The sequence below is a fragment of the Nansenia antarctica genome (genome assembly GCF_963989245.1).
Source record: "Nansenia antarctica genome assembly, chromosome: 12".
Classification (NCBI taxonomy): domain Eukaryota; kingdom Metazoa; phylum Chordata; class Actinopteri; order Argentiniformes; family Microstomatidae; genus Nansenia; species Nansenia antarctica.
In genome coordinates this window covers 6,267,036-6,292,721 of record NC_137682.1, presented here as the reverse complement: position 1 = coordinate 6,292,721, position 25,686 = coordinate 6,267,036, and the positions used below count along the sequence as shown (strand labels likewise).

Genomic DNA, 25,686 nt, shown 5'->3' with positions numbered 1-25,686 from the left:
TATGCTCTGCGGCCTCTCTCCCTGCTGATGCAGGACAGCTGTGGGAGGAGATGGTGTGGGTGCACTGCTCCGTAATGCGTCTATATCACTAAATGTACATTTGATAAGTTTGATAAAACTATTTCTTTTTTCACATGTTCGAAATAAAGCTTTCATTCATTCATTCATTCATAACACAAAAACTGTGTGTGTGTGTGTGTGTGTGTGTGTGTGTGTGTGTGTGTGTGTGTGTGTGTGCGTGCGTGCGTGTGTGAGTGTTCGTGCGTGGGCGCGCGCGCGCGCGTGTGTGTGTGTGAGTGTTCGTGCGTGGGCGCGCGCGCGCGTGTGTGTAAAGGTCCGGGGCTTAAAGGGGGGGCTGGTCCGGGGCTAAAGGGGGGCTGGCTGAGAGAGAGAGGTTAGGAAGGGGGGCATCCTCTCACGTGACCAGGGTCCTCTCCTCCAGATCTCTTTGTTGTAGCTGCTGCAGATGCAGCTGCTGTTTCCCACGCGCCGCCTTTTCTGCATTCACCGGTTATTGAATGAACCATATCTGGGTTTTATGAACGGAACACTTCCCGGGATTATACTCGCAGGTTTAAAGGAAGGGTTAAAGTGAGGAGTTGTTTTGGTGCTAAACCCGGGGCGTCAGATAAGTCAGGATGCTCCTGCTTCTTGGATCATCTGGGGGGATTTCACCACCAGCCACCCAGGCTTCGTAAAGCCAAGGACCAGCTCGTTTCATGGGAGTAGAGCCTTCACAATTCTCTTTTCTGCATCCAATAATATTGCTATAATAATATCTATCGCCTATTCTCTGTGCAATCGCGTCCCGTTGTCCCTGCTACACCTTCATTCATTCATTCAGCACCGTTCAGTTTCCGTTTAATATTTACGCAGCAGAGGTGTTGAACTGAATTACCGATCGGGGATACATTCACTGTGACGGTGGGCTATAGCCTTATTTGTGGGGGGGGATCGATCATCTCCATCCATCATGGTCGGAAGCCTGCGTCCAGGGAGGTTGCTCCTCGGACCATGGGCCGGCTGTTCCTCGGCGTTCCTCCTCTGCTTCGTGGCTGTAGCCTCCCTGCCTGGAGGACACGCATCGTACCCCCAGAGTGGCGAATGCAAGGGGAAAGGGAAGGACTGCACAGGTGAGTCAGTGTGCTCATACAACATCACAGATAGGCTATGCCTTTTTGTGTTTCATTAGGGCTTCTAATAAATGCTTGTGAACACTGGCGGACTCAAAGGGGGGGCAGGGGGGGCGACCGCCCCTCCTGGTGCCCCCACGGTTGAAAAACGTCTGTCTTAAGTGCCCTTTTGAGTGGCAAAAAAGCCCTTTTGAGTGGCGAAAATGAGAAGACGTGCCCTATTGGTGCCCCTCCAATGGTCTAAACTTGACCATGTGCCCCCACAGTTGAAAAATGTCGCACAGTGCCCTTTTGAGTGGTGAAATTAGAGGATGTGCCCTATTGGCTGCCCTTCCAATGGTCTAAACTTGTGTGCACTGATGGGGTCCCATGTTTTCGCCCCTGCCCTTCAAACACCCTGAGTCCGCCACTGCTTGTGAACATTTTGACGCTTTTTCCTAACTTCCTCGTTTAAGTTTTTGCTCCTGTTCTGAGTGTTAAGAGAAGATGCGCAGCTCCTTTCATGGGCCTACGGATTGGTACATGTTTAAGTGGTCCTCTCTCCAGTGTTGTTGTCTGACACATGGGGGGCCTGTGCGTTAAGTTCTCACTCCGCAGAGATGAGACCCCCGCCCTGCCCCCCTGTAATGGCAAGCTTGTGTACCTTCCATCTATCTGGTCAGCCAGCCTTTATGTCGCCAAAAAAGGTACAAAAAGGTATAGCCTATAGGCATATACTTGAACATCCGTCCTGTTTTATTAACAATTTAAGGGAAGATTGTCTTCTCCTGTCCTTCTCCTGAGATTGAATATCTTTCTTTTGCTGTTGTTATTTGTGATGGGAGCTGCTGTAACACTTTAATTTCCCCTTGGGGATCAATAAAGTACCTATCTATCTTCTCTCTCTCTCTCTCTCTCTCTCTCTCTCTCTCTCTCTCTGTCTCTCTCTCTCTCTCTCTCTCTGTCTCTCTCTCTCTCTCTCTCTCTCTCTCTCTCTCTCTCTCTCTCTCTCTCTCTCTCTCTCTCTATCTCTCTCTCTCTCTCTCTCTCTCTCCCTCTCTCTCTGCTCACTCTATCTATCAACATAGGGCCTACTGTTGTAGCCTAGTAGTCACTCAAGGGTGTTGAAATAACCTTGTACACATGTTTTATTCATGAACATCAGAATTACCTTTTTCGCTTCTCAGTGTTTTGCATTAAAAATTAAGCATTTTCCTCATAGACGGATGCACTCAGAACCTAATCTTCGCGACCAAATATAGAGGAACACCATGTTATATCAACAAAGGCCAATGGAAGGTTCTATTTACTCTATCCAAAACAAACAAAGAAAAAACTGATTGATGAACTGATTGGACTTGGGATTCATTTTCGGTCTAATTTGCCCACACATTTGCTGTGGGAAGGCCTAGAACACCATTTCTCCAGTTTGCAATGGCATACATGTGTGTCCAGATGAAACCGGTCTGTAGTCTGAACATTTAAGGTTTTTATCTGATGGAATTTGTAGTCATCCTCACATTTGCGTGCATGCTGGTCTTCAGCCAACTCTTTTGACTATTGTTGAAATACCAAACATTATACACACTAACCCTAACCCAAACATGGTGGAGGGACATCATAATACATCATAACTTGCTGCCATTTTAATGCCCTTAAGGTAATAGACCAGATAGGTTATCTGTGATGTAAATGCAGGTTGAATGATTTACCGGTAATCTGAAACTGTGTGCTAATTTACAGTACAGCGAGTACTACTTCAATATCGCACTCAAATCTGAGTTCCTTACATTCATTCCCAAAGTGAGGTGACTTTTAAGCTCCTTCTCTGGCTACCTCAAAAATTCAATTATGGAGTACCATAGATAGTGGAATCACTTCTTTATTTCATTTTTTTTCCGAAAGAAAAGAAAACAGATTTTTTTTTGTAACGTTCCTTAGACACTAGCTCAGCATCATTTTGAAACAAAAGGCAGGTTTTACCCTGTGACCCCCAACCATAGACATTTACCTTTGCCGACATACTGCAATGTCAATGTCAATGATGATTTAACAGAAAAGACACCCAAACAAACAAATGTAATGAGTGGTCCTTCATGCTCTCCCCCATTATGTGCACTCATCAGGCAAAAAAAACAAACAGTGTGTGTGAGTGTGTGCATGCGGGCATGCATGCTGCTGCCCTCCACATTTGAAGGGGGTCTTGTAAACCAGTTCAGAGATGGGCTGTGTGGTTATATAGTGTGGTTTACAGAGCTTTTATGAGTGACATATGTGCATAAAAATGAAAGAACGTTTGGTAAGGGAATATATACTTTGTTCCCCATGCTGAAACGCTTGCCTCTCAACCAATGACAGTTAGAGGTTGTGGAACATTAAATCTGTTACACATTTAATGTCTAAGATTATTCAAAGGACACAGTGAGCAAATCTTAAATAGGCCTATATGCACCGACTGAGATAAGGAACATTTTATAATTTGGCACTTTGTGGGACTATTAAGCATGTACCCCCTCAAGAAATGTTCTTCAAAAAGTGTGAAACCCTTGATTCAGCCACCACTAACAGAGCATAGCAGCGCATGCAGTATTCATAAGCTTCATTACCTCTCAATGTGCTACCTGATTGAGTGAATCTCACATGCATGTGATATTCTTAGAAATGTTTCTATCATGCTGCTGAATCTAATAAGATTTAATTAAAATTTCAACAAGAGCTCCAAATTAGCACGGCAACGGATGAATATTAATGATTCATTCTCGTCATTTATGTTGCTGAGCATTTATCCTGATGAAACCGTCATTAGACCTCTCAGGAAGTCTACTGATGCACCTGTGATGTTGACAGATGGCCAATTCCAAGGTAACAAAATGACCCTGGGATTTATCATTTTCAAATGTATGCCAAACAAAAACCCTTAATCGCAAAGTTGAACAAACTAGATAACAATACGATAACTGCAAAATGTTTGTGTTAAAAAACAAAAACATTTCTTATCGGTCCTATTTTTCAGGTTTTCTGCTCGAAATGACATGCCCACAGTGAATATAGAATATCTCCACAATCACAAGGGCCTTCATAATGATCTTGGTATCAAATGAAAGCTAACACCTGTGGGGTGAACTGTAGAAGTGTCAGAATCAAAATATATGTTACTGTGTCAGAGTAAATAGAGCTAGAACATTGTGAAAAATCTCAAATTCACTCTCCGCCTAAAGAAACAACAGCCTTTAGAGTGAATATAAGCTTTGAAACCTAGTGGGGGCAAGCTTGTCTTCCAGCCTGACCTGAAATCAGTATTAAGTTCTGTAATGGCAGTGTTTCATAGAATGGGGTATGCACAGCAGGTTCTTATCTTAAATGGGCCACACAGTACTCTTGTTTTGCCCTTGGGTGACAGATTTGGCCTTAATTGCCACAGTGTAATATCTAACTATGAACATGAATGAGGGTCCTCAAGGAAAATTGCAATCCTCACATGGATACATGGTTAAATGTTTGGATGAACTTCTCCTATCATGCAAAGACAAGGAAATTAGATTTTCTAAATATTGTATTTGGGGGGGGAAAAAAAGAGTTCTTCACTATTTCTCACTGCTTTACATACATGGTATAACAAGTGTAATATTCTTGGTAATCAAGCATAAACAAACAGTGATATGATAAATGAGAGAATATTTTTTTCATTTATCTGTGTGAAGAAGCACAATATTCAACAAATAATCATCATTTTGGAGAAACAACAACAACAACAACAACAACAACCGCTAATTAGGCTAATAAATGAAACAAAACATTCATGTCAGGCAATTAAAAGTGTTCATACAGAACTTGTACATAGTAATTGCATGTCTCTTTTTTTAAATAAAGAAAGAAGACCCGAGACGGTGCATGTTATTGCCGTTATTGACATGACTTTGTTGCAGACCACGATATGAGATGAAGCTAAGTGCTTAGCCTGCAAAAATATTGCGATTGTAGCCAATATGGCACTCTAACATTAGGCTATCTTGTTGTTAACCAGATTCGGTCTGTGAAATTGTATTTGTATTGTGCTACAGTCATCTATTTTACTGAGGTTTGTGGCCTGGGGTGCTCACCGCGGCCTAGAGTGCACACATATGCCCATGTCGGCATGAGTTCGAATCCGGCCCATGCCTTGCTGACATGCCCCTCTCTCCCTTCTTCTCCTTACTTTCCTATCTGTCTTTAGCACTGCAACTAACGATTATTTTGGTAGTCGACTAATCTGTCGATTATTTTTTCGATTAGTCGCGATTAGTCGTGTGGCTTTTCGCTGCGCGTAAATGGCGACGCAGAAGCATAAATCCGGCTTAACTAGCTATCTAACCTAACGTTACGCCAAGCTACAGCTGCTCACAGAGCCAGTTGATTGGCTAGCTAGCATTGCTGGCTAGACTACAGACAGCTCACGTTAGTAGGCTACGCTTGGCGCTGTTTATCTTACAGACAGCTCGCTGGTGGACTCAACATAATTGAAATAGCATTCACTTATCAAGCATCATTCATGATCATCCACCATGACTACCTGGTATTTTAATAGCGACCACCCCTCACTTCATTTCATCTCGCGTTCTCCTGGCTTCAACATGGAAAACCCCTGCTACGTAACGTTACATACAAGCGCCTCTGTCTGTCACATGCGTGCCACAGGGCAAATAAATTAATAGCACAAACGCTCATAGCATGTACAGCCCTGTCCATGAGACGTTGTTTTCCAACATGTAACAGTAAAGCTAACATAAACATTACGACCCTAACAATATAACGTTAGCTAAAACTTACCCAGCTGATTCTTGCATGGCTCCCGTAAAAAAAAAAAAAAAAAAGTTTTTTAAAAACATAATTTTTATGCGATTAGTCGACAACAGCATTTCACGCCGACGAATTTTCGTTGTCGATTAGTCGTGACTAATCGACTAATCGTTGCAGCCCTATCTGTCTTCTGTCCAAATCTGTCTAATAAAATGAAAAATAACCCTAACCCTATGAATATCATTATCAGCTGAAACAAAGAATAAGGAATACCTTTAAGCTTGGTTGATTTTTGTGTTGGAGGAAAGAACAGAAGACAGTGAACTCCCTCCAGTGACTGTTGACTTCTATGCCTCAGTCAAGGGCAATGCTGCTACTCATCCCATATCCCAGGAGGCATAGAGGCGTCAAGAGTTCCTCTCTGATCTTATGATCACCCAACTCACTTGATGACAAGCTCCTGACTTTGGTTGTAGACACAAATAGTGCAGAGGGGGTATTCCATCAATGTCGATAAAGGAAAATGTATAGGCTCTTGCGAGACCTATCACAAATAAGCCTGGATTTCCCTTTAGCGACTGATGAAATACCCCCCAGGTTTCCTGACCACCAGAACCTGCATAGAGAAATCTTTAAAAGGGGTATTTTGCATTGTAGTTACATGTATATACATGCTATGATGTTAGTCCCTGGACTGATCAATCAGAAGAGTGTTTGTGTATGCTAGTTTCAGGGACCCCTGTGTGTGCCGGATTTCTCTCCAACTGAGATGGAATTAGCTACTAATCAGCTCTAACAGCTGGGGTTAGGGTAACCAATTAACTTGAAAATAATGGGGTGGAAGCTATTTTAATTGTTTTCCACAATAGGCAATGAATTTGTCAATGTGTTTTCATCCAATGCGGGTGTTTATGGCCAGGAACACTGACATGGAGGTATTTTTGTCGTGTTCTTTGGAAGGAGTCCTTGTTGTTTTTGTACTCATTTTGAGCTCCTTCCTGACTTGAAGTTATGAAACAGCTGCAATAATGTCTGGAGGAGGGCCTATACCATGGACTACGGTATTACAAACAGCTGCATTTTGGAATTAGACAGTTAGGCCATACAGTCTTGAGTAATTGTTTAATGGATGCCCTGCTTTACTTGTGGTTTGTGCTTTTACTGGTGAAGGCATCATTTTCTATTCAGCCCATCCCAAAGTATGGGTGATAAGTGGATATGCCCAAATGAAATTATAATTTAAAAAAAAAAGATTTTCTAGTTATTACACCTTAAAGGGGGCAGTGTTGTATTTTAGGACATACTTGTGCAAGTTATTTCATAATCTACTGCTCCACTACAGATGACTGATGGCTGGCTTAGAGCTATAGACAGCTCTATGCTGGTGGGAGCTGTGTTGCTAGATTTCAGTGCTGCATTTGATGTGCTTGACCGTTCTCTCTTGATGAAGAAACTTAAATGTTATGGTTTTCATTCCTCTGCTTTAATGTGGATGCATAGTTTACCTGTCCTCCAGATCACAGCAGGTGTATCTAAATGGTAGTCTGTCAAATAGCAGAGGTCTAGAGTGTGGTGTTCCACAGGGACGTTGTCTGGGACCTTTGCTCTTCTCAGTAAATATCTCAAATTCTGTAAATACTGAGAAGAGCAAAGGTCCCAGACAACTTCCCCATTTGTTTTGGCACGCTCGGTACACGCTCGGGGAACACAAAGTTGTGCATGACTGGATAGTAGGTAATAGACTTGTCCTTAACATCTCTAAAACTAAAAGCATTTAGTTTGTTGTGTGTTGGGAACAAGGCACAGGTTATCAACAAACCCAAAGCTGGACTTAAAGTTATGTAGGCTAATTCAACAGTTCAACAAGTTGAAAGTACTAAGCTCCTTGGAGTGATGCTGGATTGCACACTATCTTGGTCTCACCATATTAATTACATTGTTTCAAAGATGGGAAGAGCAGTAGGTGTTTCGAGAAAATGTGCTTCTTTTGTTGCTCGTCCCCTTCTACGTCAGATTGTTCAAAGTTTCGTTTTTTGTCACTTTGACTATTGCTCTATGGTCTGGTCATCTGCAGCAAGTAGTGAACTTAGAAAGCTCCAGGTTGTCCAGAACAGGGCAGCACGGTTGGTCCTGGGTTGTCCACTAAGGTCCAACGTGAGCCGCATGCATGTTTGCCTCTCCTGGCTTACAGTTGACAATAGGTTGTCTTTCAATACACTTGTATTGTTTAAATCAGTCATGAGTAGTAAAACTCCTGTTTTCATATTGGAATAATTGGTTTATAGTAGTACTGTGCATGATCATAACACTAGAGGATCCAGCAATGGGCAGCTTGTTCTGCCTCTTGCGAGCCGAGAACTAATGCTTTTACAGAGCAAACAGAGTTTATTTATAGATCATCATCTCTCTGGAATAACCTGCCTCCAAACCTCCGCTGCATTTATAGTAAATTGTTTTACTGGTTGTGTTGTTTTGTAACGTGTGTTTTGTCATTTTAGGGTTAGGGTTGATTATTTCCCATAGTTATGATTGATGTGCTATTTACTCGTTATTTCATTGTTATGATTTTTATGTTCTGTATTTGCAATGTATATGATTATTTTTGTAGGCCCATGTGTTTTTATGTGGACCCCAGGAAGACTAGCTGGTTGCTATGGCACCAATAAATTAAATCTAATTAAATCAAATGCACAGATACACTGTACTACTATTATACTATAATAGTATTATATAGTATAATAATAATACTACAATGTATTATATCTTCGACCACTGGTTGGTTTTGTGGCGCAACCACCATAGCGGGTAGAGAAGCTGGCTGTGTCTCAGAACACTGTCTGTCTTTTGAACCTAGCTCAGGACTGGATAGCTAGCTAGCTCTCTACTCCATTCATAAATTATTCACCAACTACTACCCTTAGCTCCAGGCCTACATTGTTATTGAAGCTAGTGTCGCTCTCCTGGTCTCTATAATAAGGGAAAATATAGGATATTCCTCGTCCACATATCACCTTCTTAAGTCACTTTTGAGGAAAATTATGTTTTTGCCTAAATATCACATATAGATTTGGTTCAGTTTATTAGAAAACTTGAAAATATGACTTATGCCATTATTTTAAGAAGGTGACGATATGAAGCCTTCATTCAACCATACTATAGGCCTATGTAATTCTAATGTATTATTATTATTATTATTATTATTATTATTATTATTATTATTACTATAAGGGGAATAAAGGGGTGTCTATTTGATCGCAAACAGGATGTTCATTCATCTGTGACAAAGGACAGAACACTTGTAACGTGATTAGCGTCTATACATATGTAAACTTGATAAGTGGTCACGAATGTAACCAACGACTGTCGTCATTATTACAATCCAGTATACAAATGAGTCTGTCTTGAAACCCCTCTACAGGCTACAGGTTATGGTTCATGGTAATATGAACTTTGATTTTTTTTTTTTTAAGGTTTCTGTTTTTGTTAAGGTTTCCAAATGAACCGTGATCATTAACCTCCTTTGAAAAAAAGGAAGCAATTAAGACATGGTGGCGAAACCCCACACAGAGAAATTAAAATTATTTTTATAACATCAGTTTAATGTGCGGGCTGTCAATTTTGTGTTGTAATGCTGCATGCGTCGAATTTTTGATTCTGCCTGAATGACAGGTTTATGAAAACAACACCGCCAGTGAAATTGCAAAGGCTTAATTTCTCAGTATTAAGGGGCTCTTAGGCAGAGAGCTGCTGGAGCCTCTGTACCACTCTGTACCACTTATTCTACAGCGTATTGATTGATTGATTGATTGATTGATTGAGTTTTATTTGGGAGTAATACAAAATTCAGAGTACATGTGGTTTTAGTTATACTAAAGGTTAAAATATGCAACTAAGATAATGCTAATTGTTAAAGAAATTTGCTTATGAGAAAACACAAGACACAAGGTACAACACATTTTTGGCATGGATAGATTAGCCCGGTCCACACACTTTCTCTTGGCATATTCCCCATAAAGGAGAAAATAATGCAGTTTTGAAGGGATCCATGTTTGGATTTTCTTTTGACTTGCTATTAGGGGTGTAATGGTACACAAAAATGTTGGTTCGGTACGTACCCTGGATTCTAAGTTACGGTTCGGTTTTCCGTTCGGTTGTTGGTACAGCAGGGTAAAAATTCACAAAACATATATATATGTATATATAGATATATAGATAGATTAGATACGTATATACCCATAGGTCGTGAGAGTGATAGCAGATGCCTTGGATAGGTTGTGGACAACTGTAGTTTGTGCTTGTTTATAAAGGGCTGGTATGATTTGCTGTCTGAAATGCGGACGAGAGGGAATTACGTAATGCGGCTCGATTACTTTCAACATGTGTTTCAAACCTGTGTTCTCGACAAATTTAAGCATCCATAGCTGGGTTTACAATGCCACCTGTGATGCCAGCTGCATACCTGATCGCAGTTGAACAATGCCGGCTTTGGTACGATCTACCTGGAGAGGAGATTGATCAGGAGTTGACAATACTACCTAATGAATGAACATTTATGAATTTCTATTATTTGACAGTAGTTTGTGTTGGAGTAGTTTGAGTTGCACAAGGAACAACGCTTGTAATGTGCCCTCATTGTTTTGCACCCAAAAAACAGTGTTTTATTTTGCCATATACAGTAGCTGCCTGAGTGTGTACACATCCTCTCATTAAATATTCACGTTGAAGCAAGTTGTAAATATAATTTAAATTAAGTGATCTGTAGCCTCACAATCAATCAAGGTCTTCAACATTAGTATGTTTGAACTTGGCAAACCACAGTTAGTTCATCCAACGGCAGGATCAATTAATTTTTTTACAGCAAATCACGTACATTGCAAGTTGCCCAGAGAGTCTAGTCTTGATGTTGGAATATGCAGTACACTGACATGGTAGCTGAATACTGAATATACCACGCTTACAACAACTAAACAACAACAAAAAAGTGTTGGCCCATAACACACAAAGAAAGATATGTTTTCTAACCGACTTAATCTGATAATCTACCTTTGTTAACCTTATTGAAACATTGAACAACAGCAACAACAGAGAGTCAGGATCTCAGTGTATATTAAATCAGTAAAATAATCTCTCTATAAGAGAAATAGCGGTTAGGAAGCGGATATGTGATTTTATAATTTGGGTGGACTACCGCTTTAAGTGGGTAGAAAGTCTAGCTCACTGCCATCCAGAAACAACCCTCCAGTCCTTACACACAAATGTTGGATGGATGTGAGCATGATTATAATAATTCTTGCACTGTTAGAAACAAGATAGGCTACATTATACTATTGTAAGACCTACCGGTAGGTTTGTTTCTGACCAGGGCCAACGAGGTTTACTAGCCTATACTGTAGTCTTTTCCCCCGGCCTCCTAGACACAGATACCTATCCAGGGAGTCTTGGTGGATCAGGCTTCATTCACTAAAGGCTGAGTCCCTTACTTAGGGTGTATACATTCTGTGTGTGAAGCACAGGTTTGTGGCAGAGCCGTGGTAACAAAAGACATTCGAGGCCAGCCCCCATTTACTGAATGTTGTGTCTTCATTGAGGAACTCACCTCCTTTGTTTTTCCTCTCATATAGAAACACAAAAAGGTAAATGATTGCCAGTATACTCTCATTATGTGCCTATTAACCGTGCTGGCTAGCCTGGAATTGAACACAATACCTTTTTAGAGAGGCTTTTCCTCCAAAATCATGTTTTGTAAAGGGAGAGCACTTCCAGTGTTGGGGAAAGATAATGGCTGCATGGGGCCATTGCACACGTCCAAATAATGGCCAGATTTGGGACAGATGGCAAGATGGTATTTTTGTCTTTCTGCTTGTTAGCCCAAGGGTATAGTGTGGTTATTGTATGTGTAGGCTACTTTGGATGGCAAATTACTTAATTAGGCTACATCATACATGTATTCATACCCGTGTGTTTTCTATATCAGTGGTATTTCACGTGTCAATTTTATTATTTAGTATTATTTAAATGTGTATCAGACTTATTTCATATTTATAGCAAACTTGTATTTATGTATTTATTATCTTCGTTGAGTGTGGCTATATAGGCTAGGGCATTCTAGAATAGCCTAGGCTATATAATGCATTCTAGAATGCATTCTATAGGCTAGGGCAGTGGTTCCCAAACTTTTTCAATCAGGCCCCCCTTGGGTAATTGGAAATATTTTCGAGCCCCCCCTAACCCGGTTCCCACCTAGATTGATATAATTAATTGTATAAAGTTGTAAAAACATTACATTTTCTCTTCTAATAATAACAAGACACATACAGTATATCCAACTATAGTTTTATATTTTATTATGGTTTGAAAAGGAACATAAGTGCTTGGCAAATGATCCTGTGCCACTGAAATATTCAACATATCAACATTAACTAATTTCTACTGCATCACTATTCTTACTCCTCACATTTCTATCACAATTACGATCAATGACTTGTGTGTGCTTGCTTTGCCTTGCAAATCTTCTCAAAGCGGGGTTGTTGTTTTGAGACTGCCACTCTCAGTTCATTCTCAATGTTCAACTTCGACCTGTATTTGCTTTTGATAGCAGCAACAGCAGAAAAGCCTATCTCACACAGGTACGATGTTGCAAAAGGCAGCAGTATTCCCACAGCTTTCTGTCCAATGAGAGGGTAGTCCTTCTCCACTCCAATCCAAAACCCAGCCAAAGTCGTGGATGTGAACTGCAGCCTCATGGTTGACTCTGAAGTCATGTCGATGTACTGTTCCTCTTCCGCAGTGCTGAACATGGCAGGTGGTGGTGCAACAAATGGATCTCTAATCCAGTCGTATTTGGCACTGTCATCCACAGAGAAGTATTTCTGGAAGCTTTGTTTCAGGGCTGAGATGTGCTCTCTCATACATGGAACCACTGTGCTCTGCAGCTCATTGGTCTCGATGAATGCCTTCAGATTCCCAAATGAGTCGATGTCCCCCTGTTCAAGTCTCCTGCCCCACATGTCCAGTTTCCGTGTGAAAGATTGTATCCTGTCTGCCAGATGTGGAAGGTGTGTGTTGTTGCCCTGCAACTGTAGATTCAATTCATTGAGCTTCTCAAACATGTCGCTTAGGTAGGCCAATTTCATGAGGAAGTCTTCATCATTAAACTTGCTGGCAAGTTCGTTCCCTTCCTCCTCCAAGTAGATTCGGATCTCATCTTTCAGCGATAGCACCCTGGACAGCACCTTTCCGCGAGAGAGCCAACGCGACTCGCTGTGAAATAGCACGGCTGTGTGCTCGGAGCCCATCTCCTCGCACAAAGCGGAAAAAATGCGAGCTTTCAGTGGTCTTGTTTTTATGTAATTGACGGTGGTGATAACATGAGACAAAACGTCATTCAACTCTGGACTCAGCTGCTTTGACGCGAGTGCCTCCCTGTGTATTATGCAGTGAGTCCACACTGCTTTCGGTGCAACGCGCTTGATGAGCGTCTGGAGCCCTCCCCGTTTTCCTGCCATGGCCTGGGCACCGTCGGTGCATATCCCCACACAGTCCTCCCATTTCAGATCGGCTTCACTCAGGTATTTGTCTATGATTTTGAACAGTTCATCAGCTGTTGCTCTGTTTGGGACATAGTTGCAAAATAGCAAATCCTCGCTCAAACCCTCCGCATCAATGTATCTGACATACGCTATTAACAGACAGTCCTTGTTACTATCTGTGGCCTCGTCTACCTGGAGCGCAAAGCGTTGGTCTTTTATTTTCTCAACAAGCTGCTCTTTCATGTCTTCTGAGATGTCATTGATGCGTCTCACAATAGTGTTGTTTGACAGGGGGATAGCTTTGAGTTTTTGGGCTGTTGCCTCGTCTATCATATGTGAAACCATATCTATTGCAGCAGGGAGTATTAACTCCTCAGCGATGGTGTGTGGTTTTTTAGACTGGGCGATACGATATGCCACTTTGTAGGAGGCAAGTTGAGCATTAGACGTAACAGATGCTGTTTTAACGAAACGGCTCTGCTGACCACGGTATTCTTGGAGTTTTCTCTTGAAGAAATCGAGGGGCTTCTTCACATCAGTCGGGTGTGTGGTCTCCAAGTGACGTTTCAACTTGCTAGGCTTCATGCTTTCTGCCGCTAAAGTTTTGAGACAGAGGACACACAGTGGTCGTTCCTCCGCACCGACCACATTAGACGTGAAGCCCAGGGAGAGGTATGTATCGTCATACTTTCTTGACTTTGGCTTTGGGACGTTTGTCATGGGCTCCTTCGCTTTTCGTTTAGCTTCTGGCTCTTTCATAAACTTATCCATTGTTGTTGTTGCTGCTAGATAGCTGGAGGAGGGAGTGCGCGCGTCAATGACGTGAATGGAGCGCGCGTCAATGACGTGAATGGAGCCCCCTCGCTGCCTCTTTGTTACAGTTTATGGCCTGCGCTCCATTCAGGTTCTCATTTTTATCATCCAACGCCCACAACACCCCTGATGGTAACCTTAAGCAAGCAGTGTTTGTTTACAGCTCTTGTGTGTGCATTTTTTCCCCCTCCCATTATTTCTGCGCCCCCCCTGCAGTACCCCCGCGCCCCACTAGGGGGTCGCGACCCACAGTTTGGGAAACGCTGGGCTAGGGCATTCTAGAATGCTAGGGCATTCTATCCTCTCTTCTCTCCTCTGTGATATTGAAACTCCCAAGCTCTGCACTGTAGGGTCGGTTGTGTGTGGTCATTAACCTCTGCAGGATTGCCGTTACTTTCCCTTCCCATTGATTGTGGATAGGCAAAATAACCCTGAGAAGGATGGGGTTGGGTATAGGCCTACACCTACAGCATCAGCTTTGAACAGGAGAATCATCTGTGGTCTCCACTCGTACAACAACAACAGTTTGGATTCAATGCTGCAAACTGTCTCCGTCTCACCGTATGTGAATTAAAATGCATCACGTTGAAATCACCTGCTGGTTTGCTGCTGCATGTGTTTAGAGAACGGGGTCTGCCGTTCCCTTGTGTGTGTGCCCAGAATTGGAATGGGGCCTGATTAGTCTCGCACCACTGAGTTCCTGGGCAAACTCATTCATTCTGTACACAAGTAGGCAGAAGGGATTTGCCTCGGAAAGTGTTTTATGATACACAGGAGGTACCCATCACCCCTTGCACAAATAATCTGGCCATTTGTGGATTCTTATGTGCCCTGCACACTCCACCCCATAGTGGTACACACCACAGACAACAGGGGCTGCAGTTTTAGATTAGATTAGATTAGATTAGATTAGATTAGATTAGATTAGATTCAATTCAATGTTATTGTCATTGCAGAGTACAAGTAGCCTACCAGACAACAAAATGCAGTTTAGCATCTAACCAGAAGTGCAAATAGTGATATAGTGCAAAACATGATATTGTACACAAAATAGGATATGTACAGTTATGAAGTGATTTTACAGTATGGTTGTACAGTAGGGAGAAGGTATATACAAGAGATGGATACCACATTACCTTTAGAGATCAGGGAAGCCAGCTCACTAAATATTTTTCAAAGAAAGCTAAAAACACACTTCTTCAATATAGCCTTCAACTAGCTTATCTGCACCTGCCCACTGCTCATTTGCCAGCTATTGCACTTTAAATATTTTACTGTCCTGGATACTAGATTTCAGGGGTAACCAGGCCCGCCGAGATCCAAGTTAGGCTTAAGGAAGGGACAGTAGGTCCTGGATACTAGATTTCAGGGGTAACCAGGCCCGCCGAGATCCAAGTTAGGCTTAAGGAAGGGACAGTAGGCAGGGCTCTACGCTAACCTTTTTCACTAGGAGCACATGTGCTCCTAAATGAAAAATGTTAGGGGCACACAAAGAAATTTAGGAGCACAGTGAAAAATGTAATTATAACACATTTTTATTAGTGATTTTGCAATTTTTGCACCAAAATCACACATTGGCCCATGCCTACAGCCCTACTAGACGCAGAGTTGATGGCATTGTATTATGGTAACTAGCTGTGTCAAGTTCTCCTGGTTAGCAGCATGTTCATTCATTCATCCATGTCATGCCTGTCAGCTAGCAGCTAGCAGCCCAGCCAGGCTTTAGGGCTAGGTCTGTCAGCTAGCAGCCCAGCCAGGCCATGCAGAGGTCTGTCTCCATGCTGCCCACCTCCCTGCTGCTGGGTCAGGCTACATCAGTCACACACGGTGGCCAGACAACTCCACATCTAGGGGTATTAAACTACCCCACATCCAGATGACCAGTCCCCAGCCCCATGCTGCCCGGGGTGGTGACATGTGGAGGTGGCCAGCCCAGCACGGTGCCTCTGCGGCGGCTAGCTGTTAGCACACCACCATCCCCGGGGGTCCCACCTCTCTGCCACACTCAAGTACAACATGTTGCATTTTCATGCCATTAGGCAACTTGCTTCCTAGGGTTTCCTAGGATTAGAGATGCATTTGGACTTCTGGAGTACCTCCACTACTTTCAATGGGTTCTGAAGGTCTGAGAGCTTTCTACTTTCTACCCTGGGTAGTTAACCCTGGTTGTAACCTTGGGTTCAAATATGGAGTGTGTGGGACCAAATCTGTAGATGTGGTGAGCTAATGAAGCTAATGAAGCTTGAGATGAGAAAAGGGCGCTTGTCTCTTTAAGGCCCAGGAGGGAGTTAGCGATTAGCGATGTTAGCTTAGCGCCAGTTTAACAGAAGTAACTTCACTTTTAACATGACTTCCCGTGGTCGTAGCGGGCTGGCTGACGGCTTAAAATGTGGCCACACGGTTCGCGCAGATTTATAAAAAAAAAAAAAAAAAAAAAAAAAAAAAACGGTACTCGCACGTGTGCTCGTGAATTTATTTCTCTAGTCGCACAGATGTATTTTTAGTCGCAAATGCGAGTGAAATGGTCGCACTGTAGAGCCCTGGTGGATACTAGATTTCAGCGGTAACCAGGCCCGCCGAGATCCAAGTTAGGCTTAAGGAAGGGACAGTAGGTCCTGGATATTAAGGGGTAACCAGGCCCCGGTTGAAATACCCTGCAACCAAGTGAGAGGGCAGTACATTGCGGGTGGGGTAGCGTGTACCACAGGTGCAGGTCCCATACTAGCGTGACTACACTCACTGAGGGGGCTAAAATAATATATAGTAGTGTATGAATGTATGACATGTATCACATAGTGTGTAAGAAATGTAAATCTTTACCTTTTATTTTGACTGTTTTCCCCTGCTTTTATATTCATTCTATGCTTGTATATGTTTTTATATTCACTTTATGTTCTTATTCCTGTTGTAAAGCACTTTGAGCTGCATTTCTTGTATGAAATGTGCTATATAAATAAAGCTTTACTTACTTACTTACTAACTGTAAGCTATGTACAATTAAGGTAACTATGTACAGTATGGTGTACAGATGTATACATTAGAGACTAATATAAAAAATTAGGTATACAAATATGTGAGGGAATAAAAAGGATTGTGCAAACAGCAGTAGTGCAAACAGCAGTAGTGCAAACAGCAGTAGTGCAAACAGCAGTAGTGCAAAGGCTATTGAGTATCCACAGTGACCAGGGTATGTGCAAACAGCAGTTTATTATTATTATACACCCAAAGGAAATATGCAGAGCAATGCGTTTTTGTTCCACATCCAGTGGGAAGATCTGGTCGTAGACTCCAAAGATCGTATGATATTCATAGATCACATTATGATATTATCCCTGTATTATGATAGTTATACCTAGAGAGTATTATGATAATTATACCTAAAGGCTGTTGCCTACACCAGAACAATATATAGAAAATAACACATATAGAAAATAACAAACTAAACCAAAGCAATCTACTAATAGAGAGGGTCATAGGAGGGGAGAATGGCAAAACCCTAACCCATCAGTTCTTGATAGTGATGGGTTTTGCTTGAGCTCTGCTTACAACAAGCTCAAATTGTTTCCCATTAACAAACAAAAGCGTGACAATGTATCTAGCCACTAGACAGTCTTAGAGATACAATTTGAATGGTGAATACAATCCAGATTTCACTGTAACAAAAAAATTGAAAATTGTAATCAATAACATTTTACATCATGAAAATAAACTAATGTTTGTGTTCATTCATGCATTTCAAAGTATGTATAGGCTACCCAACTTGGAAGCATGGGCTTTAGGAGTAATCTAACCAGTGTGATAGCTAGACTACGTCTTTTAAAATCTTGGTGATGGGCAGTGAATTGCAAAGTAGTAGGGGAAGGTTTGGAGTGGGGGAAGGTGAGTGAATTTGTCAGCAAATATGGGCTGATGTCACAGTCATCTTCTTCTGTCCTATATACAGTATGTTCATTAAGCGTAGGCTCTGCCAAATCCATGCCAACTTTATTGGAAGGCTAACTACTATACAGTGACATTGGCATATCTAATCAATGACAAATTAGGCTAAATCAGCTGGAAAGTCATGCAGTGGATCTGTTAGAAAATGCATATGGTCGCCACACGTTCGCAACAAGCTAATCTCTTCTACCTGAGAGAGCCAACCCTGAAGCCAAGCTATGTTACAGTAGTCTTAAGGTCTAAATTATGATAACCTGATGGTTCTGTCCATACTTAAATTAACACTAGTTTCTTTGGCACTGCTCAAGCTACGCTACAAGTAACAATACTCTTTAGCGATAATTGTATTTACTGACGAATGCGAATTGATCTCCGCCACTCCAACTCCTCCACAAATGGCTCCCCACACCCAAGAGACTCAATATAGAGTCCAGTCTCAACTGCACCTGCGCAGTCCCCCCCCCCCCTTACACAGGGGAATTAATCAATTAAATCACAGGCCTATGATAGTCCTGCAATATTGTGTCATGGATAGCTCCTCCTGATTTCCGAGCTGAATCACAATATTCTGTTTCACATTTCCTGCTTTATTGTTGTTTATCACTGTACATCATTCGCCAAATCTGCTTTTTTATTTTTATTTTACTTCTCCAGCACACACTGCTGCAACAAATGGTGCACTCTCAAGCATCTGTAGAAAGCTAAATCTGCTTAGTCGCACAGAGGAGAGTGATGTCTCGTGTCACTCTAAGCAAGCCAAATCAAATTGAACAGTGCTTGATCTGGTTGTGTCTCTGCTTCAAAAATCAATATTGGGTTAGAATTTTCCACCTCCGTAACACACTCACCATGAGGTTAATACAATTGCAATGGATTGGGAGAAGAAGACACTCTTAAAGACTATGCCATGAGACCAACGTGGAGAGATATAGGCTACGGGCTTTGACAGCTAGTTCTATTTCAGGTTAAAAGACAGACATAGGCCAATTAAATTAAACCCACAGTCTCCAAATGAAAATATTACGGAGCCCCCCTGGGGTCACATGGTAGAAAAAACATATTTGATGTGTGAATCCGTTCCCTCGATTTAGTAAATCCGTTCCCTCGGTTTAGTAATGTGTTCCCTCGGTTTAGTAATTCGTTAGGGTTAGGCCCTACGAGCCAGAACGATCGCAAGGATTCTAACCCTAACCCTAATCCTTGCGATCGTTCTGGCTTGTAGGGCCTAACCCTAACGAATTACTAAACCGAGGGAACGAATTACTAAACAGAGGGAACGGATTACTAAACCGAGGGAACGAATTACTAAACCGAGGGAACGGATTCACACATCAAATCATTTTTTTCTACCATGTGACCCCAGGGGGGCTCCGTAAAAATATGAAGGCAATGTACATAGGGTTCTTTCTCCTCTGGCATTCTCCACCATGTGTTGTGGTTGCTGTGCTACCTACCTCACAGTCTCTCCCATGAGGCTTGCATCAACACTAAGAATGTACAGAATGTGGGGTCCCTCAGGGGTCTATTCCTGGTCCCTTGCTCTTCTCCCTGTACATGATCCCATTAGGTGGAATCATCAGAAAACATGGTGTACATTTTCATAGTTATGCTGATGATACTCAGCTGTACATATCAGTATTGCCTGATAATTCACATTCACTCAGCTCGCTGGAGAATTGTTTCCGAGGTATAAACTTTGGATGTCCAACATTTTTCTACAACTAAATCAGGACAAAACTGAGATCCTTGCCATTGGACCAAAACCACAAAAAGACAAATTGTCGAATACCATGGGAACCTTGCTTTCAAACTGCAAAAATGAAGCTAAGAATCTAGGTGTGATTATAGATTCTGACTTAAGCTTTGAGCCTCACATCTAATCTATCACTAGAAATGCTTTTTATCATCTACGGAATATTGCAAAAGTTAGACATTTTCTCCAGCAAGCTGATGCAGAAGTATTAATGCATGCCTTTGAAACCTTCTGACTGGATTTCAGAACCCTTTTGTTTGTGAGAGAAAGAGAAGGAAGCATACATGTGTCATGTCTTGTTCTCACTTATTCCTATGTGTGTTGGTCCAAGTCCATGCGTCTCTCTGGGTGTGTTTGAGTGTGTGTCGATTTGTTTGAGTGTAGTATACTGTATGTGTGTCTAGTAAAGAGAGAGGAGGCAGAGAGAGGGCATTAGAGGATGTTGGCCCGGTCCACAGGGAGCTTTTTGAAGAGTATCTGCCAGTACGTCTCATTTCATCAAGCTAGCAGCCAAGGCACAGTCGGGGAAAGGGGGGGGGGGGTTGTTGAAATCTTTAAGATGAATAGATACATAAGGACATGTAGATATAGGCTGTTTGAGGATATGCATACTGGCCAGTTCATTATAGAAATCAGGAAATGAACTGAGGTGCGGATATCAAGGGTAGATGCACCAAATGTCATCCAAGACTTGAGCAATCGGAACAAATTTGCATTTGGGTCACTTTCGGAAACTATAGGTCCTACTGTAGATCAAATGGTAAATGGACTGACTTATATAGCGCCTTTTTCCAAAGCGCTTTCCAATGGCCTCTCATTCACCCATTCACACACACACATTCACACACCAATGGCGGCAAGCTACCATGCAAGGCACCGGCCCGCTCATTGGGAGCAATTTGGGGTTCATTGTCTCTCGACATGTGGCCAGCTGGGGTTTGAACCGCGATCTGCCGACCTTGCGGAGCTAAGGTTATCTGCACACTGGTTATCTTCTGTGGCTGATGAACTCCAAAGTGAAGAGAGCACAGTGAATGACTCGTGTTGATGATGGGCCTCATGTCTTGTTTACACACACAGATGGAAACCTCTCTTTCTCCCAAAGCTCTGACGATGACTGGCTGGAAAGGAAAGCATTTAATTAATCTGTTCAAAGTGTGTAGGCTTTCCTAGTTAATGGCCATCAAAAGTCAATTCATGTTCTCCTCTTTAACTCCGCCCCCCCCCCCCCCCCCCCCCTCGCTCTCTCTCTCACTCACACACACACACACACACATTCACACTCAACACACTCAAATGTGCCTGTATGCGGCTTATAGGCTAAAAGGCCTGGGGTCACTCAGCCTTTGAATTCCCCCAGCACTTAAATCTTTCATCATGTCAGGCTCCTCGCCTCCTGCTGAGAAGCCCCTGCTTCTTCTCTTTGGTTTTAGTTAGAAACCGTCATTATTTCAACCCTCGTCTCGTAACAGTTCTGTCCCTTCCTTTTATTCCGCCTGTCCATTGTGACCATGTGCTGTGATAGAGATTCATCATGCCTCTTTGAAGCAAGAGGACACAACCACAATGGGCTCCCTCATACAGTTTAAGTCTATTACACTATTGTTTTTGCGGTGGTTTGTAGAGTGTGCTGTGCATGAAAGAAAGACAGTTTACTGTAAGTATGATAAGATGCTTGCGAGACAAGAAAAACAAATTGTAATATCACTGGTCTTTGGAGGATGTTTGCATGGTTGTTCCTGTATTGAAAAGGCTTAGGCAGCCCGCCATAGGCTTTTTTCGCTCCTCCTAAGCCTTCTTCTAGGAGAAATCACGCGAAACAATACCATGTAAAAAAAAGATCAAAATTGTGCATACATTTATTGCTGCAATTGCTGCTACGTTATATATACAATACCCATGGAAGACGGAGAGGAAGACGGCATTGGCGACTAATTTAGCCAGGCTCATAGCTGGTAACTAGCTGGTAACTAGCCTTAGGGGCGGCGGTGGTGTAGGATTGTAGAGCCTGCAGCACGGGGCAAAGCGAAGCGTGACATGTGGTCACTATCCGCAGCTTTATACATGCTGCACAGCTTAAGGGAAATGTTGATATGGTTATTTACAATTAAATAATGCCCAAACAAGTTAACTTGTTGACTCAACATTCCAGAAGTCCGACCACAGATTTCACTTGTCAGACAAGCAGGCAATTGTTAATGTCGAGCCCTGGTAGGTTTAATGTTACGCTTTGCATTTTGTCTTGCATTTTGTACAAGTTGGGGCCTACATATCAAGTGTCGAGTCAAGTTGCCTCTGAGCAGTGGCGGACTCAGGCTGTTTGAAGGGCAGGGGCGAAAAGAAAAAAAGGGCACCTACTGGACAACATGGGACCCCATCAGTGCACATGGTCAAGTTTAGACCATTGGAGGGGTACCAATAGGGCACGTCCTCTAATTTTCGCCACTTAAAAGGGCATTTTTGCCACTCAAAAGGGCACTTAAGAAAGACGTTTTTCAACCGTGGGGGCAACCAGGAGGGGTGGTCGCCCCCCCTGCCCCCCCCCCTGAGTCCGCCAGTGAGTTGGGGCCTACATATCAAGTGTCGAGTCAAGTTGCCTCTGAGCCAATTCCCCAACTGAAATGTTCAGGTTGCCAGGTATACCATGTGGCAAACAATGGGAATCGCCCCTCTGGAGGGGGTCTTTGTAAGTCATGCCATGGACATTAATTAACAAAATCACCCTCTGTGTGACAAACATTTATTGTAAAAAAATGAATTCATAGTTTATTAGTGAATAAGATGTCAAGTATCAGAGTTAAAAACATGCATGTACTCCTTTGATTTATTCACCTTGTATATGAATTCACCTCGCTCTGCCTTCGTTGGATAAATATTGACTAAAAGCTAAGATGGCTGAAATGTGAGGCAGGCAGGCTCCCTCAGGATGGACCCCCTCTCTGCAGACAGAAGGTTAGGCTTATTACAGCACAAGCCTGTTCGCCAAGGCATTCCAGTGATCCACAACCCCCGCGGAGGTGTCTAAATGAGTGTGTCTCTTTCTCTATCGAGTGTGCCGACAGCACAGACAGGAAAACATGCCTGCCTTGGCTTCACACAAGGTGAGGAGAAACCACGGGATGCCGGAGGATTCGTCTGTGTGCCGGCTCAGACCTTGCGTGTACCGTTTGTTTTCAACCTCAGTTGAATAAACATCAGCCACCGAATAAATAGTCCCTGTTCAATCAAAACAGCTTTGAGTAGCGATAACATGGTCCCAGATCCAGTCAAAACAGCTTCAAATACACAACTAACGTCAGCCCAATCAGCTTCAGATCCATAACACGATGATCCACCTCAGTCAAAACAGCTTCAAATACACAACTAACTTTAGCCCAATCAGCTTCAAATCCATAACACGATGATCCACCTCAGTCAAAACAGCTTTAAATACACAACTAACTTTAGCCCAATCAGCTTCAAATCCATAACACAATGATCCACCTCAGTCAAAACAGCTTTAAACTCTTCTGCTCTTCTGTACCCACTGTCAGCTCAGTCCTAATCAAACAACCTTAAGGACATTGACCACAGGCCACAAAGGCCTGAGCTTCAACATCAAATCCAGGTCAGATCCACATACCCAACTCACTGGCCAGCTTTAAAACCACACAGTGTAACAAAATGACTCTGGGATACTATGTCGAACTGGAGTATTTTATGCAGGTGCCATGCATGTCTAATTTAACTAGAGATAGTTAGTTTGTAATTAGAGATGAATAGGCTGTGCATACAATGCAAAAGTAGCCAGTGCACACTTTTATGATAAATTGGAAAATCTGGGGGAAATCCAGGTTTCTGGTCTACAATATTAGTAAGAGCTACTATAGTTAACTCATTTTAATGATAGCTGGGACTTTTGGTCTAAATATACATTATTGAATTTTTTTTTTTTTTGCGGTACACAAAGGTTGTACAGTATATTGTCATACTTTTACTTAAAACATGTATTACAGCTTAAAATGTTCGATATTGAGTGGAGGAGGTTATATGCCAAACAGTAATCGTCTATGATGTCTGACCCATGTGGAGTTTCACATCATTTATAACACTCTTCTGTTTGTTTACCTTATTTAATCTAAAGTGTTATCAGTTCTCTTAAATTAGCTGATGCTGTGTGGGAAGCACGGTGCCATCCAGCAATCAGGCTATCTCCGTTTAGGGCAGTTCAGAGATATTGAGCGTCAACGTTTTTACATTCCATTATGTTTTGTGAGATGGAACCTTTGTATTTGATTAATTACTAACTCAAAAATGTAAACATTTTAAAAATAACACCACACAGGCATTAATCAACACCTAATGGATCACATTATGTAAAAAACTCAATTTTGACAAAAATGGAGATAGAACCTTATAATTCTAACGTCTCGACTTCTAAATACTCAGCATCATCTCCCCCTGGTTACTCTAGAGATCAATGACCTCTTCATCATCATCAGATCTCTGCATCAGAGACAAAAATGCTGAATGTGAGCGGGGCTTCTCGAGTCCTAAACTGGGTGTATGAATGACAGTGTTGACAGAGTCATTTCCAGCCACATCGCTCCCCTGCACATCCCCTGTATATCAAAACAGATCAGGTGATTCCAATCCAGTCCATCTGCACCACGCATGAATAAAACATCAAAGCATTTATCTTCGCCACTCTCTCTTTCCCACATATTTTTTTTTTCTCAACAACAGCTGATCAAGGCAAATGGACCATGTCTGCGGCCCCAAGGCTACTGTACCATGTGTTTGTGATGCTCATTACACCTTCCTCAAAAACCCACAAACCGGACAAATTTGGGACAATTACAGAGGAGGGCGCCTGGCAGAAGCCCTCAGGATGTCCAGTGCGGTAGGCTAATTAGAGGACAGATCACTTGGGTGGATCCATTGACCAGCTTTTAATTTCTGGGCTAATAAAAATGGCTGCCTTTTCAATGTTCCTTATTATGAAGACTGTAAGCTAACTATCCAAAAAGAGATAGACACGAAGTCTATTGTACGAAATGAAAACATTCAAAATGTTGATTTTCATGCCTAAAGCTTGATGCGTTTTCTGTGTTGCCTGTAGCAACAAGGCATCTAAAGAAGACGTGGGCTTAAAATGTTATACTGTACGTTTCATCGTTTTCTTCCAAATCTGAAGCCATGGCTCTTTTGCTTGGGGTGTGTTTTCAGTGGTTTTCTCAAATGCATCAACATTTCTTTTTATGACCTGGTGTTGCAGAGAAAGGTCTTGTCATAATATGAATGACCTGAATGTGAATTTGCATTGACGTAGATAGAGCATGCAAGTTTGTCAGTAAAAACTGGACTGAACTTCAAAGTTCGGTTATTGAACACTTTCAGAATGACTACAAAGACTATCATAAGGGGGGTGGGGTGGAGGGGGATGTGTGTGTGTGTGTGTGTGTGTGTGTGTGTGTGTGTGTGTGTGTGTTCGTGTTTGGGGTGGGGGTTAAGGCCTCAAGGAAGTCATCCAAGAATACATCCAGTCATCTGAGCAGTGTGTGTGTATACTGTATGTGTTTTGGTGTGTGTGTGGGTGTGTGTGTGTGTGGGTGTGTGTGTGTGTGTGTGTGTGTGTGTGTGCATGTGTGTGTGGGGAGGAGGAGGATTAGATATCCTCTCCCTCTATAAATCTGGGGTTGAGAATCTGAAACGGCCTGGCCTATCACTCAGCTCTCGGCTGGCAGGTGGAGGTTCTGTTGTCAAGCCAGACTATTATTCAAAT

The 25,686-nt window shown here is 42.4% G+C and overlaps 1 protein-coding gene across 1 annotated transcript in view; it reads left to right on the top strand.

The window, feature by feature from the left end:
- Positions 1-538: 538 nt before the first annotated feature.
- The window catches only part of LOC308168284 (tomoregulin-1-like), a 45,250-nt gene continuing 20,102 nt past the window's right edge, over positions 539-25,686 (top strand). The window contains exon 1 of the mRNA XM_080542811.1: positions 539-1,133. Within this exon, the coding sequence (XP_080398937.1) occupies positions 974-1,133 (160 nt within the window). The 5' untranslated portion in view covers positions 539-973. The remainder of the gene's footprint in view (positions 1,134-25,686) is intronic.